Consider the following 19,333-nt stretch of genomic DNA (forward strand, 5'->3'; position numbering starts at 1 on the left):
ACACTCTTAGGAACCATGACATTAGGATGGGTACGTAACTTGTTTTGTTTCTTGTAACAATCACTTAAAGTGTTCTTTGTCCCTACCAATTACGTTCGGAGCCTACGCCAAGTTTTAAAGGAGAAGAATTAGGTCCACCCTGCCCGGATCTCCTTAGGATTTATTTCCCAACAACACCTTTGTTTATCAGGACAGCCAGCTAGCTTTAAAAGTGTATTATGAACTCCAGAATGCATCTAGGATTATAATGGGTACACTGAAACATTCAGAACCACAGCTGGGCTAGCAGGCTTCACTATAATTACTCACTACTGGAGAAGGATTTCTGCGACTGTTATAGCAAAAAGCATAACAATATCAAATCACAGAAGGTTGCAAAACACTAAATTTGTTCCAGTTCTGTTATAAGAATCAATCAATATTGACCACAAGAGGCCTATGCACTGCCGGGCTGCAGGTGTGCGGAGAAAGCCTACTTTGCCTGAGACCACTCTGTGACCAGAAACGGGAGTAGTTAAAGGTCCGTGACTACGCCAGTCTCTGATCAGTTACTTTCATTCAATGTTACAACACTCCTTGCTGTAAAGCTAATCATAGCAGAGCCCCGGCAGTCTGGAGGAACACAGGCAGATCTGTTTAATTAGCTTATCGATACCACTACATCAAACTTCATGAGCTATTGACTGAAGCTTTGATTATTTTTGTACTATAAGCACTGACTGCTTACTGGGTCACTTTTGGTGTCATTTGACATCTAATGTCAGGTGACGTACGACATAGCTCACCTGCGTATCGAAGGCAGCATATACTTATAAAAATGAAACTTCTCACTCAGCAGCAAGGAAACATCAGTCAATTCTCACAGCACAGATTTGTAAGAAGCTTCTATCAGTGTTTCCATAAGATTAGAAGATTAAGTATGTTCCAAAAAAATCGCAAAGTTTTAAAGAACAAAAGCTCAAAAATAAGCAGCCCAGGGCTAAATGGAGGGATCGTGGTTAAGAGCACTTGCTGCTCTTGAGGAGGACACAGATTCAATTTCCAGCACCCACATTGTGGCTCACAACCATCTGTAACTCCAGTTCCAGAGGATCCAACATCTTCTGACTTTCATGAACACTTCACACACACGGTACAAAGACATACACATAAAATAAAATTAAGTCTTTAAAAGAAAAAGACCAAAAATAATGTTTCTACTAAAACTTTTCTCACAGAATATCAGCCAACATACCAGAACCTGAGAGCAAAGGAGGAAAAAAGAACAGCTAGGTCTTCCTACTGATAACTACTTGCCAAGTAAACAGCTCTGAATGAGCAAGAATGCAAACTTTTCTGTTTCCGCAGTAAGAAGCCCAGGGCTATCAAGTCCACCAGCTCACAGACTTGCTCTTGCCTATCCATACCTACAACAACACAAAAAGACCATCAGCACACTGGATACCTCGCAAAGCATGGCTAATACCTGACGCTAAGGAGGGGTCAGACACTAAGGTGGGGGTGGGGGAGAAGAGCCCCAAACACAAAGGATGGCGCTCGCTGCCAGGGCAACAGTCTAGGATGGCTTCCTGGCTTTGGATGATGACTGCCGAACATCTGCTGTATGACCATAGTAAGTCCTCCATCGTATCTTCATTGTAAAGTACAGACAGAGAAATCCAGAGCTAGCCTCCCAGAGTTGTTCACTTGTGTGAAACAGAACACCCTCAGCACAGATGCACTTTCTGTATATTAGTGATCATCACTGCCGAGAGACTGTTCCTGGGAACACCAGGACCAGCTCTGACTCTGCTTCACAGGTTTTAGAAGTCAATCTGTTCTGCAATAGAGTGCCAGCAAGTCTTAGGCTTGTACACAAGTGACATGAAAGTACCCCAGGCCAGGGGAAGAAACCTGGAGATGCAGTAGCGGGACAGATCCAAGATGGCACAGAAAATACTACTATACATACCACAATGCCTTCTGATCAGAGAAACGAAATTAAGTGAAAATAAAATTCTCAGTGAGATATCACTTCATATACTCTAAAAGAGCCATAATCTAAAATATGGAGTTTTTTAAAGTTAAACAGGAAGCTGGAGATGTGCTTAGTGGTAGCATAGTCATCGATTATGCACAAATCCCTGAGTTCCATCCCAGCATCAAAAAGAATGAAAGAAAGAAAACAAGGGTGGGGGAGCATAGAGGGGGAGGGAGGGATAGAGAGAGGAGAGGGGGAAAGGAAGGGCAGGTGTTAGCAAAGGTATGAAAAGGTAGGACTCACAAGCATTACTATTTTAAATGTAAAATGTTGCTGTAGGAAAGAAACGGTTGGCAGTTAACGTCACCACAGAGTCCTCATGTTACCACCAACAGCAGGCTCCGGTCTACATCCACAGATGTGACAATGAAGGGCCACACAAGAAGACCTGGACACTAATGCTCAGAGCAGCACAACACCTAATAGTCCAAAAGGAGAAACACTCTAAATGTCCATCAATGGATGAATACACAAAACACAGGTACCCATACAGGAGAATGCTCTTCAGCCATAAAAATACATGGTTATTGCCAGCCAACTAAGAACTGCCCACATTCCATAACCAGGTTCCTCCCCCGCTTCAGTGACTCAATGCCTGGCCCCATCATCACTAATATGACGTATTTTCCCTATGCACATACTCCATACCTCCTCCCTATAAAGCCCACCATGACAACCTGGTCAGTCGCTGTCTGTTTTTCCAGCCCTGCTCAGACAGCTATTTTGAGCACACACACACACATACACCGCCACTACCCATAAATCTCTTGTATGAGGTCTGTTCCTGGTGTGACTTTTGTGGCTTCCTTGGCCCCAATCATCAAGACACTCTTTCACCGAAAAACCCTTTCAGGGAGAACGCTACAACATGAAAAACCTGAAAACATGCTACATGGAGACAGCTGCGTTCAGTAGGGCTCTGTATCTTTAGTCAGATCTGTTTAGTCAGGCCTGAACACAGTCTCAAACAATGACCTCCTAGGATTTCATTTAAATACAATTCACATGAAATGCCCAGAATAGGCAAATTCATAGACAGAAAGTAGGGGGGATAGGGAGGGACTGCCAGTCATCACAGGATTTCTTTTGGAGTGAGGAAAATGCCATGGGATTGTGATAAATTCTATGCACATACTAAAAAACACTCAATTCAAACTGAAGCTGTGCAGAATGAACCTGTCACCCAGCAGAGTCCACTCAGTGACAGGGCTGGGGCTTGAGGCCCGCAGCTAGGACTCAATGGAGAATGGCCTGAAGGTGAGCACAGCAGTGCTGTGGCCTGTGCTGGGGACAGCCACATCAGCATCAAGGTCTCTGCCCTCCTCAGGAACAAAGCTGTACTTAAGTCACCACCAATGGCCAAGCCGCTCTTGGTTCTCCAAGTGCCCTTCAGTCAAGCACACTCCTTAACGAGGAGGAGAACCACGCACACCAGTGCACCATCCTCATCAAGCACGCGTTCTGGAAACACAGATTAGGCCGAAGGAACACAACCTAGACCAATACTGGGAGATTATGTTTCTTCTTTTCCTCCGGAGAATATCATTGGCAAGGGTGCTTTATACATTTAACCCTGTGCTGGTTAGCATTATGTTGACTTGAAATTAACTGGAGTTGTTTTGGAAGAGAGAACCTCAATTGAGAAAATGTCCCCAACAGATGAGCCAGTGAGCAAGCTTGTGGTGCATTGTTTTGATTAATGTAGGAGGGCCCAGCTCGCTGTGGGCGGGGCCATCCCTGGGGCTGGTAGTCCTGGGCTCGCTCTTTATAAGCAGGCTGAGCAAGACTTGAAGAAGAAGCCAATAAGCAGTACTCCTCCACAGTCTCTGCATCAGCTCCTGCCTCCAGGTTCCTGTGCTGACTTCCCTCAGTGATGGACTGTGATGTGGAGCTGTAAGCTGAAATAAACCCTTTCCTCCCCAAGCTACTTTTGGTTGTGGTAGTTTATCATAGCAATAGAAACTCTAAGACAAATGCCATCATAAAAAGTAGAAATATCTGTATCAGGGGTGAAAAGTCATAATATACAGAAAATATAATAAAACTACAAAATAGGCACACCCTAAAATCACACCTCTCCACCTCACAGGGCCTCTTGTAAACTGCTGTCATAGCCTCCTAATTCAGACCACCACTGTTATGTGTTATGGGTGATGTCACCTTTCGGCCACCATAACAGCACACAAATACTGGTGGTGACTTGTTTTAAATTCTGTATGGGGATGTGCGGGATTCAAAGCTGTTGAGACAATTCTCTCAATTTAACCAGAGTTTTACTGCAGTGCAGATGAAGGTGTATGGTTTTGACATTAGGCTATAGCATCCAATCTAGCTTCTGGGAAAGGGTCTGGCAGGGGGTGCTCTCATTTAAAAAGCCCACACAGGCGCACTGAGAGCTTAGTGCCTGTCATAATAGCCAGGAAATCTTCCGAGATCTCTGGGTTTTGTGTTAAACATAGCAAAAGGGCCGCAAATTCTCAAAGTACGGATAGAACTGAGTAGGTCTGTCTCACTGGAGATATGCTATCCTAAAATTAAGTCACTGTCTTTAGGAATTCATGAAAGCTCCACCTGGGTGAATGACTATCACTACAACTTCAATTTTATTTTTCACATTTTCCACCAAAATCCAAAGCTAAGTTCAAACCCACTTGTTGGTGTACTTACTTTACCTATATTTAAGACTGCAACCATTTTACCATAACAAAAAGCCAATGAACTCAAATATATTGAATTACAAAGTAGCCAGTGTGTAACAGGAGTAATCAAAATGGTAACAGCAAACAGTACCTCGATGTTTTTACTGGCCACGTTCTTCACAACAGCAGGAAAGAGTTCCGATGCATTTTTCCCCTTCGCAATCATCTGAAAGTTAAAGAGGGGCAGTACTTTAAAAAGTGCTTTGAAAAGGACAGGAACTTTTAAGTTAGTAATCTGGAAACCAAAGTCATTCTAGGAAACTCCACACATGTTAAATATTTCAAAGATTCTGTCATAAAGCAGCTACACAACAACAGTTCAAGTCTTCCCGTGTCAATCACATCCCCACCACACAGACCATGAGTACACTCTCTCTGTGTTTCATGTAACACACAAATATATAGACAGGTCAAGGGAGACTATACAGCCAAACGTGGAAGTGCACTCCTGTGATCCCAGCACCTGGGAGGCAGAGAGGAGAGGCTCGGAAGTTCAGGGCCAGCCTAGCCGATGTGAGACTCTGTCTCCAAAAGGGGGGCTGGGGAGGAAGAGAAGAAGCAAGGAGGAAGGAGGAGGAAGGAAGAAGGAGAGGAGGAACGGAACATACACAGTAAGTTGAGGGATGCATAGAAATGGCACAGCATCTTCCTCGTGCTAACTGCATTGCACACATCCCTTCACTGCGTGCCCTTGCTTCTCTTCCAGGTTCTCCCATTAAAAACGTAGTACATGGGCAATGGGTGCCAGGGACTGTACAGGCTAACTCTCTGGCTTTCTCAGAGGCTCTCTGGAATTTTTCCTAAGTCTCTTCATTGGGCCCACTGAAGATCTGTGAACCGCCATCACCTCCAATGCCCAAAATTTCCAAGGGTTCATTCATTCACTCTTAGGACTCCCTTGCTAGAAACACCTCCTAGAATCCGTAATCAACACTCTGCAATCTACACTTTGGAATTTCCCATGTGCTACAACAGAGTTCAAGTGGTTTACTTCCAGTTTATATCCATTTGTACATTGATTTTCTTCTCATTCTCAAAACAGTCCTTCTCCAGCTAAAGTGATATATCAGCTTTATTCATGTATGAAATATAAGTGTGTTATATAAATACTGGGTGATCGTTTATGTTTTATAATTCCAGTAAACATTTCTCCTAATTCCTAATGTTCAGATATCTTGAAAATACTCTGCAAGGCAGCTCGGCATAGAAGTGCATATCTATAAGCCCAGTCTTCAGGAGGCTGAGGCAGGAAGATCGATGAGTTTGAGCCAGCCTGGGCTACAGAGCCAAATGTCTCTCAAAAGAAGAACCAAATAAACATTCCTTATTACAATCTCATCTTTTAATACTGTATTTCCTTACTTGTAACATTTTTATTTGTACGTTTTATGAAGCTTGCTAAGCATCATAGAAAATTCACAAACTACTGCAGCTAAAACACATCTTGATATGACTGGCAAACAAACCTCAAGTCCCTCACCCACAAGGCACGTGCTCTGTAAGGACCTCACTGGAAATGCTGTCCCATTAAACTCTACCCCAAGGCTGGCTCAACTTTACACTATAGAAAGATGTTCATAACATCAATATATGAGGGAGTGGAAAAAATACCCTACAGTACAATTCCAGAAGTATTTGCTGAGAGAATACAATGAATGAGAGATGCAATGGTCCTGAGCCAGGGAGCCCCTCAAATGGGCACGATGGTCCATAAGCAGTACATATCATACATGAGGGAAGCAACCCTGAGTACCACAGAGAAAAATAGAGACAAATGGGGAGTCCTGAAACATGGAGGTGGAGGCAGGAGCTGCTCTTTCTCTGTACAGTGATCACAAGGTTCTCCTGTCAGGGGAAGCTGAGGAAGAAAGGGAAGAAGTGTGGATGTTCGGAGATTAACAGCTTCCACAGCATGTTCTGTAAGCAGGAGGCCAGAGCCCAGGGTGGAGTAAGCCAGGGGAACAATGGCGGGACGCCACACATGGGGACCACAGGCAAGAGGGGTGGCTTTACACTGCTAAGGGTGAAATGGAGGACCACTCGAGAGTTCTGAGCGGAGGACAGGTCTCACTGGACTTGCATCTCAAAAAGATCTTTCTAGCTTAGTATGGGAAAGACAACAGGAAATACACAAGTACCCACAACAATTATGAGGCCACTACAGTCATCTGAGAGAGGGTAAGAGACAGTGAAAAGAAGGTGAAGTTCGGAGTTATTCCAGAAACAGACTGACATGAGTAAGAGAGGAAATTGAAAAGTGAGGCTAGCACATGAGTACGTGGAAGACAGACTACTTACTCTCATGTCAAAGATGAGAAGTAGTAGTTGGGAGATGAGAAACCAAGAGTCGGTTGTTGAGAAAGCAGCTGAACATCTTGTTAGTGACCCCCTCTCCCTTCGGCGTTTTCCAAGTTTAACCTCTCTGACACAAAATGAGTCACTCAGGCTTTTAAGGTGTTTGCATGAATACATTGTGCCAACCTTACAGTCTATGTATTTACATGGAAGCACCATCTCTCATTATGTTTTGTTTTGTTTTTGTCTTTCGAGACAGGGTTTCTCTGTGTAGCCTTGGCTATCCTGGAACTTACTCTGTAGATCAGGCTGGCCTCAAACTCCCAGAGATCCGCCTGTCTCTACCTCTCGAGAGACACTATCTCTTAAAGATCATTACTGTACTACGGTATCTTCAGCCAAGATGTCTCCTAATTGCTAACACCAGACTCTCTATACTAAATGCAACTGTTACAGTAAGACTCATGCCTACCACTTTATCACCTATTTTCTGTTTGGTCAGAGTGCTATATTCTTCTATGTGCCCTTCCTCCCTCTGTCTTTAAATTTTTTTAGAATTTGGGAGGGGGGATGCAATTGAGTATGTGTGAACACATGTTCGTGTACATGGGGCACTTGTCTGTATGGCTATGCTTATGCATGGAAGTCAGAGGACAACCTCTGCGTCAGTCCTCAGGGGCCTTCATTTGCTTGAGGCAGGGTCTCTCTTAGTCTGGAACTTCACCATGTAGACTAGACTAGCTGGCCAGCAAGCTCCTTAGAGATCTGCCCATCACACCAACCTCAACACTGATGGACAGGCCAAGCACATGTCACTGTACCTAGCATCTGAATTTTTAATTTTTATGTTACTAGTGTGTGTTTGTGCATGTTGCTGAGTATGTGGAGAGGTTAGGAAAACTCTTCACAAGTCTGTTCTCTCCTTACACAGTGGGTTCTGGGATTGAACTCAGGTTGTCAGTAACCCTGCTAGCCCCATGCTTGGCTTTGTAATGTGGCTTCCGAAGATCCTACTCAGGCCCTCATGTGTGACGGTTTTAATGAAAAATGTCTCCAGAGGCTATTATATTTGCATGCTCAGTCCCCAGTTGATGAGCTGTTTGGGAAGGGCTAGGAGACATGGCCTTGTTGGAGGAGGTGTGTCACTGGAGGTAGGCTTTGAAGTTTCAAAGCCCATACCGGACCCAGTCTCTCTCCTCTTCCCCACCTCTCTCTCTCCTCCTCCTCCTCCTCTCTGCCTGCTGCCTGTGGATCAAGGTATAAAGCTCTCAATACTGCTCCAATGCCATGCCTATCTGCTTCCTACCATAATGATCATGGACTAACCCTCTAAAACTGTAAGCAAACCCCCAATGAAATGTTTCTTTGATAAGGGGTGCTTTGGTCATGGTGTCTCTTCATGGCAATAGAAAAGTAACTGAATGTGAGGAGATCAGTAAAGAAACCAAAATAGCCATTTTGTGGGTGAAAAGGGAAAAGTTTATTCCAAACTGCCAAGGTTATCTCTGGGGAAACAGAGAGAAGGGCATGTGTGTGTGTGTGTGGGGGGGGGGGGGGGGTTGAGGATGGGGATCCTCAGGATAATACTGGGGTGGGTACCTGGGGAAAGGGGAGCCAGTGAGCTGGGGTGGGTGGCTCTGAAGCATCTAACAAGTACTTGTGAGTAGGGACTGAGAAGCCTGCAGGCCAGCATGGTCCCTTCTGTGAGATAAGGAGAATGATTCCTTTTGGCCAATGGGAACTAGATTCCTGAGGGAATGCTGGCTTTGGTCTAATGGAAAAGGAGTTTTTTTCAGACCTGACAGTAACTAAGTCAGAAACTGGTACCAGGAACAGAGGTATTGCCCTGACAGGCCTGACCTGTTGGAAGACTTTGGGACTTTGGACTAGAAAAGTAGTTGACCACTTTAAGCAGTTGCCCACTAGGAGCAGGGAAGACAGGAGTGTTGAAAACAATGTGGGCCCTGCTCATGTGGTTTCAGAGAGGAAGAATTAGTGATTGGCCTAGAGACCATTCTTGTGATAATGTTGGTAAAGATACGCTTTTTGTCCTTGTCATAAAAATTTGCCTGAAGAGCCAGGAGGTGGTAGTGCACACCTTTAATCCTAGAACTCAGGAGGCAGAGGCAGGCGGATCTCTGCAAATTCAAGGCTAGCCTGGTCTACAGAGCAAGTTCCAGGGCAGCCAGGGCTAGACAGAGAAACCTTGTCTCTAAAAACAAACAAATTTTTGCCTGGAACTAAAATGATGCTTTGGATTAATGGCTGACAGAGGAAATTTCAAGACAGTCTAGTATTGACTCTGTCATATGGTTATCAGTGATCACACTTCTACAGATCTACAATGAAAGGAACTAGTAAGGCAATGAAAAATACAAAATGTACCGTGTGAGGAGGAAAAGAGCATGAGGAAATTCAATGTTTCAGCCAAGTCCTGGGCACAAGAAGGTAAGTTTAAAGAAAATTCTGATGCTAAATGTAATAAAGTCTTGTGCACAAGGAGATATCGGGCGGCAGAGGCAGGTGGATCTCTGTGAGTCTGAGGCCAGCAGGGTCTACAGTTAGTTCCAGGACAGTCAAGGCTACACAGAGAAAGAATCCCTGGGGTTTGGGGAGAGGATAAAAATCCTGATGTTCAATGTAATAAAGGGAGCATTGAGCTCGGGGCAAGACCCCACCCAGCTAAGCTTCCAACTTGTGAAAAGGAATTAAAGGAAAGCTTTAATAGCAAAGGAAACAATCATATGCCCCAGCAAGCAGAAAATCTCAGCAGCTCGGGCCTCGTGGTTCCAGCTTTAGAGTCAAGAAGGAACCAGAAAAGGCACTAGGGAATCTACCCTGCTATTCTTAAGGAAAGCTACTGAGACCAGGGGTTGGGAGGGCATTCCATTCATGGAAGCCTGAAAAGGACATTGCATGAGCTGTGAAGGTGAAGCCTAGATTGCAGTGGAGACCCCAAGGTGTTGGAATTACCAACGTTGAATACCCGGCAAGGAGAGCTGAAGACCAGATGTGGAGCCAGCCCCAAAGAGAGAGGTGTGTTGCAGTCCACAAAGCTGGAAGAAGTTGGAGTGTTTTGACGTCAGACATGGAAGTACAGGATTTGGAGTTGCCCTGCTGGTTTTCGGTCTTGCTTTGCTCCAGTGTTTCCTCACTATGCGCCCTTTCCTTCCGTGTGGAATGGTGATGTATATTCTGTGCCATGTATGTGATCTGCTATTAAATTTCTATTTTATAGGAGGTTATAGTTAAGACATTGCCTGGAGTCTCAGAAGAGACCTTGGACTTTTAAACAGTGTTGAAACTGTGAGACTATGGGGACTTCCATGGCTCCATGCTTATGGGGGCCAGGGAGTAAAATGCAGCGGCTTGACTGAAACTGACCCCCATAGGCTCACAGACTTGCATGCTCAGTCCCCAGTTAAAGAACTGTTTGGGGAGGATTAGGAGTTGTGCCCTACTTGGAAAAGGGGTCTCTTGTTGGAAGCGGTGGTCAATGTGGGTGGGCCAGGCCCAGTGTTTGTGTCTGTGGATGGGGATGTAAAGCTCTCAGCTACTGCTCCAGTGGCAAGCCTGTCTGCTTCCCACCACGATGATAAGGGAGTAACCCTCTGGAACTAAGCAAGTCCCCAATTAAATGCTCTCTTTCATAAGGGTTGCCTTGATCATGGTGTCTCTTCACAGCAACAGAGCAGTAACTAAGACATCTTATAAGGCAAGTGCTTTATGAACTGAGCTGTTCCCTAGCTACTTTTAAAAATCTAGTATTTTTATTTTATATTAACTTTTCAAGCTTTGGTTTCAAGAGGAAAAGAGATGAAAGAGTGGGAAGGCAGATGAGGGACGGGGGATAGACTAACAGATACACAGATACATAGATGACAGACAGACAGAGACATAACACTGACCAGGTCAAGTAAAACACATTAAATTTATGACAATGCAGACTCTTAACCTCACCTTCCCACTAGCCTCTCTGATACAGCTGTCATATATATTATATCTGTGTCCACTCAAAATTTCCCAGGCAGACCTGAAGCTGGACAGGTCATGAGCCCTAGAGGAAGAAGACGTACTACTATTTCTATGCTAAATGGACAGAGCAGTAAAACTTACTGCTTCACCTACAGATCACTGCACCATTCAGTGCTTGTCAGAGAAGCTTGGGCAGGAGACGGCAGGTAGCACAGACAACGTGCAGAGGGTAAGAGTCTGTGGAGTGCCAGCCCTAAATGGAATGTCTCTCTCCCATCTCTCCCCACAAGGCTGAGACAAGGTATGTGGCTTTGGAGAATGTAGTTTAGGACATCACCTCTCCACAGCATACCTTACCACCTGGTCATAACTGCATCTAATAAAACCAGTACCTGAGAATGTGACTAGACCTTGGTTCCTATACTGCCTCATATAACATCTTCACATACCAACGCGAACTATAATACCTACTTCCAACACACACACACACACACACACACACACACACACACACACACACACATACACACACAAGAACTAGAGAAACATGAACATTACTTCCATTGGTACACTTAATGAAATGTGTGCATCAATCCCAGAGACAAGGCTGCAGAGTTCTAGCTCCCTGGTCCTTCCATTCTGCTCTGTAGACACTTGGTCTTCTCCTAGCAACAAAGCCTACACTTCCTGTTAAGAGTGGAGAAAGTTTGTAAAGAACAATCCCAAACAGACATTCTGGACAAATGTAGACACCTTGAAAGAACCTGCTACGTAAGTATGACCTAACAAGGAACAAAATGCGGTATAAAGAAGCATCCCACAGTTCTGAAGAATAGAGCTGGAGAAGGAACCACACATTCTTTTAAAGAAGTAGATAAAGAGGAGGAAACAAGTCTATGTTTTAATGTGATTTGAGGAAACTGCATTTTTGGGAAAAAAGTAATTTGAACCAGGAAAGAAATCCTTCAGATAAATCATCATTACCAAATTTAAAAATACAATAGAAGAACATAAGATACGACGAAAGTTACAATGATAGCTCAAAATATGCATCAAACATAACCAAAATTAGACGGGAAAGGAGAGCCGTCACCAACTGACAAGTGACGAGACAGAAACAAGAAGACTAGATAAGAGAGAAAACTAGAGAGAACACAGAATGTCAACAGAAAAGTGACAGACTAAGGGGAAAGAAACTAAGGAACTGAACTCCTCAAAATAGACAGAAGACTTAAATAATAACTCGGCAATACTATAACAAAGCAAATACCAATCAAATCTTACTAAATTTATTTTTCTTCAAAATACTGAATCTACAAGACAGATAAAACACATTCTCAAAAAGAGGGAAAAAAGCAATCAGGTTGGCATCACATTTTTGTTCCCTAATCTAAAGTCAAACAAATTAAGAATAAAATATACACATATTTCAGAAGAAAAAACATTGAAATCCAATAATCCTACTAAATAGCCTATTTTCAGACAGACAGGGCTCAGAATGCCACTTGCATCCTCTTCCCAAGGAATGTTTCTGTCACCTGAAAACAAATCAAACGTCTAAACAGTAAGAAGACAGAATTTCTAAGACAGGGAAAAGACAGAGCGCTGGGTGAGCACACCGAGTGTGAGAGAGACAGACAGAGCGACGGGTGAGCACACCGAGTGTGACAGAGACAGACAGAGCGACGGGTGAGCACACCGAGTGTGACAGAGACAGACAGAGCGACGGGTGAGCACACCGAGTGTGAGAGAGACAGACAGAGTGACGGGTGAGCACACTGAGTGTGAGAGAGACAGACAGAGCGCTGGGTGAGCACACCGAGTGTGAGAGAGACAGACAGAGCGCTGGGTGAGCACACCGAGTGTGAGAGAGACAGACAGAGCGACGGGTGAGCACACCGAGTGTGAGAGAGACAGACAGAGCGACGGGTGAGCACACTGAGCGTGAGAGAGACAGACAGAGCGCTGGGTGAGCACACCGAGTGTGAGAGAGACAGACAGAGCGACGGGTGAGCACACTGAGCGTGAGAGAGACAGACAGAGCGCTGGGTGAGCACACTGAGCGTGAGAGAGACAGACAGAGCGCTGGGTGAGCACACTGAGCGTGAGAGAGACAGACAGAGCGCTGGGTGAGCACACTGAGTGTGACAGAGACAGACAGAGCGACGGGTGAGCACACTGAGTGTGACAGAGACAGACAGAGCGCTGGGTGAGCACACTGAGTGTGACAGAGACAGACAGAGCGACGGGTGAGCACACTGAGTGTGACAGAGACAGACAGAGCGCTGGGTGAGCACACTGAGTGTGAGAGAGACAGACAGAGCGCTGGGTGAGCACACTGAGTGTGACAGAGACAGACAGAGCGACGGGTGAGCACACTGAGCGTGAGAGAGACAGACAGAGCGACGGGTGAGCACACTGAGTGTGAGAGAGACAGACAGAGCGCTGGGTGAGCACACTGAGTGTGAGAGAGACAGAGCGACGGGTGAGCACACTGAGCGTGAGAGAGACAGACAGAGCGCTGGGTGAGCACACTGAGTGTGAGAGAGACAGACAGAGCGACGGGTGAGCACACTGAGTGTGACAGAGACAGACAGAGCGACGGGTGAGCACACTGAGTGTGACAGAGACAGACAGAGCGCTGGGTGAGCACACTGAGTGTGACAGAGACAGACAGAGCGCTGGGTGAGCACACTGAGTGTGACAGAGACAGACAGAGCGACGGGTGAGCACACTGAGTGTGAGAGAGAGAGACAGAGCGCTGGGTGAGCACACTGAGTGTGACAGAGACAGACAGAGCGCTGGGTGAGCACACTGAGTGTGACAGAGACAGACAGAGCGACGGGTGAGCACACTGAGTGTGAGAGAGACAGAGCGATGACGGGTGAGCACACTGAGTGTGAGAGAGACAAACAGAGCGATGACGGATGAGCACACCGAGTGTGAGAGAGACAGAGCAATGACGGGTGAGCACACTGAGTGTGAGAGAGACAGAGCGATGACGGGTGAGCACACCGAGTGTGAGAGAGACAGAGCGACGGGTGAGCACACTGAGTGTGAGAGAGACAGAGCAATGACGGGTGAGCACACCGAGTGTGAGAGAGACAGAGCGATGACGGGTGAGCACACTGAGTGTGAGAGAGACAGAGCGATGACGGGTGAGCACACTGAGTGTGAGAGAGACAGAGCGATGACGGGTGAGCACACCGAGTGTGAGAGAGACAGAGCGACGGGTGAGCACACTGAGTGTGAGAGAGACAGAGCAATGACGGGTGAGCACACCGAGTGTGAGAGAGACAGAGCGATGACGGGTGAGCACACTGAGTGTGAGAGAGACAGAGCGATGACGGGTGAGCACACTGAGTGTGAGAGAGACAGAGCGATGACGGGTGAGCACACTGAGTGTGAGAGAGACAGAGCGATGACGGGTGAGCACACTGAGTGTGAGAGAGACAGAGCAATGACGGGTGAGCACACTGAGTGTGAGAGAGACAGAGCGATGACGGGTGAGCACACTGAGCAGAGACAGAACTAGGGACCTACAGCACACAGCACCTTCACTAACACACGGCTGTTTCTTTCCACCCGTGGGCTCCTGTGATATCTCTGCTAAACAAGTATCAATCAGTTCAAGGTCAACGGAGTTGCTAGATCACATGGCAGACCCACTTTAATTTAACTACTATACTGCTTGACATAGCACCGTTCTACATTCCCATCAGCAGTCAGGAAGGCTCCTATTTATAGTCAACATCTTTACTAACACTTGAGTTTCTTTGTTTTTATAATGGATCCTAAGAAGAGCAGGGTAGTCTCACTGTGGGTGATCGTCACTGTCCTAATGATTAGAGACACACAGCATTTGTCCCTACACTCACTGGTCCTCTGCTTGTCTTCTCAGAAGGAGGCCTACCCCAGGCCTCCCAGCCACTTTCCCAGGCTGCTTTAGACAGACATTACCTCTGTGCTCTGGACGCTGACCCTTTAATCTGGTGAATGACTGAGGTAAGCTCTCCCACTCTGTGGATAACCCTTTAATCTGGTGAATGATTGAGGTATGCTCTCCCACTCTGTGGATAACTCTTTAATCTGGTGAATGACTGAGGTATGCTCTCCCACTCTGTGGATAACCCTTTAATCTGGTGAATGACTGAGGTATGCTCTCCCACTCTGTGGATAACCCTTTAATCTGGTGAATGACTGAGGTATGCTCTCCCACTATGCGGATAAACCTTTAATCTGGTGAATGAGATATGCTCTCCCACTCTGTGGATAACTCTTTAATCTGGTGAATGACTGAGGTAAGCTCTCCCACTCTGTGGATAACTCTTTAATCTGGTGAATGATTTAGGGATGCTCTCCCACTCTGTGGATAACCCTTTAATCTGGTGAATGACTGAGGTATGCTCTCCCACTATGCAGATAACCCTTTAATCTGGTGAATGATTGAGATATGCTCTCCCACTCTGTGACTGCCTTTAGTTTGGGTAACTGCTTATTCCACTGTTGCTGGGTCTTGATGTCGGATCTAAGCCAGCATCATGAAGCTTCTTCCCTACGTTTTCTTTTCGATTTTGCATCTCTAGTGTTTGATCCACTCCGGTTTGTTTCATACGTGCCATGAGGCAGGAATCCAACTCCCCTGTCTTGTACTTTTCCCAGGACTGCTGAGTAACATCCTCCTCAATACCCACCTGGCCTCATAGCTGAATGTTTCTGGGTCCTTCACAGTGTTCTAGTGCTCTTTATGTCTAGCGCAGCACACCACCATTCTGATTACTGTAGTTTTAGGGAGTTTTTCGATCAGGAAGAGTACGTGAATATGTCATTTGTATAATAAAAGGTATTTGTATCACTTTTATAAGAGTAATTTTTCATTATTAATCATTTTTCCATAGACAACATAAAACTCCAAATTTAATTTTACATAAACTTTGATAAACATACACAGCCATACTTATTAAGCCAGGTGTGGTTAACAGCTGTAATCCCAGAACTTGGAAGCAGAGGCAGGAGAACTGCTCAGTCTGAGGTTATCCTGGCCCCCACACTAAGTTCCAGGCCACCCAGGTACAAAGCAAGACTCCACCTCAAAAAAAGAACAAAAAGGCCAAGTATACTGCTCAGTGGTGGAGTACTTGCCTAGTACAATTCCTAGTACCACAAACAAACATAAAATTAAAATAGCCAGGCATGGTGGCACATGCATTTAATACAAACAATTGGAAGGCAGAGGCAGATGGATTCTGTGAGTTCAAGACTACCCTATGCTATGTAGCAAGTTCCAGGACAGTCAGGGTCACACAGTGAGACACTGCCTCAAATAAATAAATAAAAACAAATACATGCATGTTTAAATTATATTTATGATAGCAGTAGTATAGATTATGGAATTATTATTTTTATTGCCTTAACAGAAATATAGAAAAAAACTACTTACTATTATGTCACATTTTTTAATTTATTAATTTTTAATTTATTTATTTATTTACTTATTTGGTTTTTGGTTTGGGGTTGGGTTTTTTTTGGGGTTTTTTTGGTTTTTTTGTTTTTTTTAGGGGTGGTCCGAGACAGGGTTTCTCTGTGTAGTTTTGGTGCCTGTCCTGGATCTCACTCTGTAGACCAGGCTGGCCTTGAACTCACAGAGAACCGTCTGCCTCTGATTCCTGAGTGCTGGGATTAAAGGTGTGCGCCACCACCACCTGGCTAGAAACATTTTTAAATTTTTATTAAGTATTTAACATATTTCCCTCCACCTCTGACTCAGGAATTACAACAGTATCCCAGGGTTTAGTAAAATAAAATGATTTAATGGGATGTTATAGCCACAATCTGAAGACATAGGGGCAGCCTCTGCTTTGCACGGTAGTACATGCCTGTGATCTGCGGGATGCAAGCTGAAGCCATGAAAAGCAATTTCAGGAATTCACTGCAGAGAGTGTAATTGATCTGTGCCTTTTAAAGGTTCTGTCAAAACATTAATAACTACTTTAATAAAGGTGTCTTGGTTATTATTCTACTGCTGTGAGGACATATCACGACCAAGACAACTCTTATAAAAGAAAGCGTTTGAATGGGGCTTTCTTACAGCTTTAGCGGGTTAGTCCATGATCATCATGGTGAGAAGCAGACAGGCATGGCACTGGAGCAGTAGCTGAGAGCTTTACGTCCTGATCCACAGGCAGCAGGCAGGGAGAGAGAGACTGGGCCTGGTGTGGGCTTTTAAAATCTCAAAGCCCATCCCCAGTGACACACCTCCTCCAACAAGGCCACACCTCCTAATCCTTCCCAAACTGTTCAAACATCTATGGGAGCCATTCTCATGAAAATCATCACAAGAGGGAAACTCTAAATAGCAATGTGTATTGCTATTTAATGAAGAGAAAATAAAGTTATTAGCACGCTGTAATTTGAAGCACTGAGAATGAACTGGTAAGAGCAGCTGGACAGCTGCCATCTTCCCTTCGTTTACCTCACGCTGATCATCTTTTCTCTGCCTTGGAAACAGTTCTCACCTTTCTCAGTCTGGATCTGTTCCCAGTATTCTATTTTTGTACCTGTAATGTTGTCAAGTATCTCTTAAAAGTCCTTTAGTTAATAGGAAGTGCTTTTCTTTTCTTTTTTCTTCTTTTTGTTTCTTTCTAATACCATCACTTCCTCCCATCAACTTCCTCCTTTGAATCAAACCCCCCTTGGTTGCTTAAGCGCCTTTTCTAAGTTCCTTCCGCTAGAAATGTAAGTGTCTTTCAAACAATGATGTTTAGCTATTTCCACACAATCTACCAATCCTCAGGCTGAATTTCACTGACAACATAATCACTTTTTATTTCATTTGCTAAAGTTTCATTATTTAGGGACCAAATTCCTCTTCCAATGATCCACTTTGGAAAATATTACAGGAAACAAGGATGCAACTACACCTTTTGCTGTCTGAGGATAGACTGATTAACAGGAGCAGCAACCAACAAAGCCTGATTTGAAACTGAGAATTTACAGAGTACTTGTGGACTGAAGGCTGGCATACGGAATGTCAACATGTAACTACTCAATCAGTACACTAATCACAATCAAAATCTGAACATGTTGTTGGGGAGCTGCAGTTCTTTAAATTGTGAAAATTGAAATTCTGTTCACACAAAGCTATTAAGTATGAAGTATAATATTAATAAATAAAATATAAGAAATAGATTCATCAGCGTTTTGCTGACACTGCCAAATGACATCCACCATTCAAATGGAAGCAAGGACCAAGTCATCCGTAGCTGTTGTAAGACACAACTCCTTCAGCCTTCCTTTCAGAGAGTTCGTCTCCAGACCACCTCACTAAACACCTAGTAACACCTGAAGTTTGTGTCATGGACACAAGGGGATTTGAGAAGACAAGAAGAGACTGTGACATGAGAAGACAAGAGAGGATTTCAGCTCTCTCTGCTCACGACCGTAGGCAATAAGATCACAAACAAAACCCTTAAATTCCCGGAATTAAAAATAGGGTTACACTATTGCCTTATTTTGTCTTCAAAATGATTTAGTCTATCTCAGGGAAGGAATGTCTTGATGTCAGCGATGGAAAATTAGAGCAGAACAGATGGAACTAGAAGAACAGAAGAACTAGAAGTGTCTTGATTTCTTATGTTACTGTCCCTTAACATTTTTAAACAGGTAATCTAAATTAGTAAGAAAGAACAAATTACTGCTGTTTACCTATGCCTTGGCATACACAGTGAATATAATCCCAGCCTCCCCAGCTTCCAATAGTTCATGGCCCTTGAACACTTGACCTACCCCAACAATCCGCTTCATAGCATCTAGTTTGGCGGAGTCTTTGCTGCTCTCCAGCATCTGCTTCAGGTCTTCATTCCTATTACAAAAGAGAAGACGAAATTCTAGACTTGGACTTTGTGAAAGACAGCTACCAAGTCTACCATCTTTATGAGAACTGGAAACAGCTGCATTCAGGTAATCAAAGGTTGGTTTTCTGTTTCACCCTACAAAGTCTATGCAGCACGTTGTTACAAAGCCCACAGTGACAGCGAGGTAAGAGCTGCCCTTCGGTTTTACATTTGCTGATGAGATATTAACAAGAACATGGCACATAAGGTCTCTCACTTCAAATTTTCTTTGACATAATCATCGGGGGGGGGGGAAAGGAAAACTTATCAAGTCAGCTCTAAAATACTTCCACATACAAAAAAAACCCCTAAAACCTTTTTTCAGACTATTATTACACAAGTTCCCTAAATTGTGTGTAATTTACATCATCCCAACTCCCTATCTGCCAATTGCACAAATAAATAGGGTTACCCCTTCACTCTGAGACTAAATGCATTTCAACATCTAAACG

At 44.5% G+C, this 19,333-nt stretch overlaps 1 protein-coding gene across 4 annotated transcripts in view; it reads right to left on the bottom strand.

Moving 5' to 3' along the window:
• Positions 1-19,333, bottom strand: part of Ap3b1 (adaptor related protein complex 3 subunit beta 1) — a 218,690-nt gene that overhangs the window by 173,507 nt on the left and 25,850 nt on the right. For 3 of the 4 annotated variants that reach the window (XM_052743550.1, XM_052743548.1, XM_052743549.1), the window contains exons 2-3: positions 18,775-18,850; positions 4,811-4,885 (exon numbers count right to left, since the gene is read on the bottom strand). In XM_052743550.1, coding sequence (XP_052599510.1) covers positions 4,811-4,885; positions 18,775-18,850 — 151 coding nt within the window. The remainder of the gene's footprint in view (positions 1-4,810; positions 4,886-18,774; positions 18,851-19,333) is intronic. The other variant, XM_052743551.1, reaches the window with a different exon arrangement.

Source organism: Peromyscus californicus, unplaced genomic scaffold, assembly GCF_007827085.1.
Source record: "Peromyscus californicus insignis strain IS unplaced genomic scaffold, ASM782708v3 Scaffold_18__1_contigs__length_77618521, whole genome shotgun sequence".
Lineage (NCBI taxonomy): Eukaryota > Metazoa > Chordata > Mammalia > Rodentia > Cricetidae > Peromyscus > Peromyscus californicus.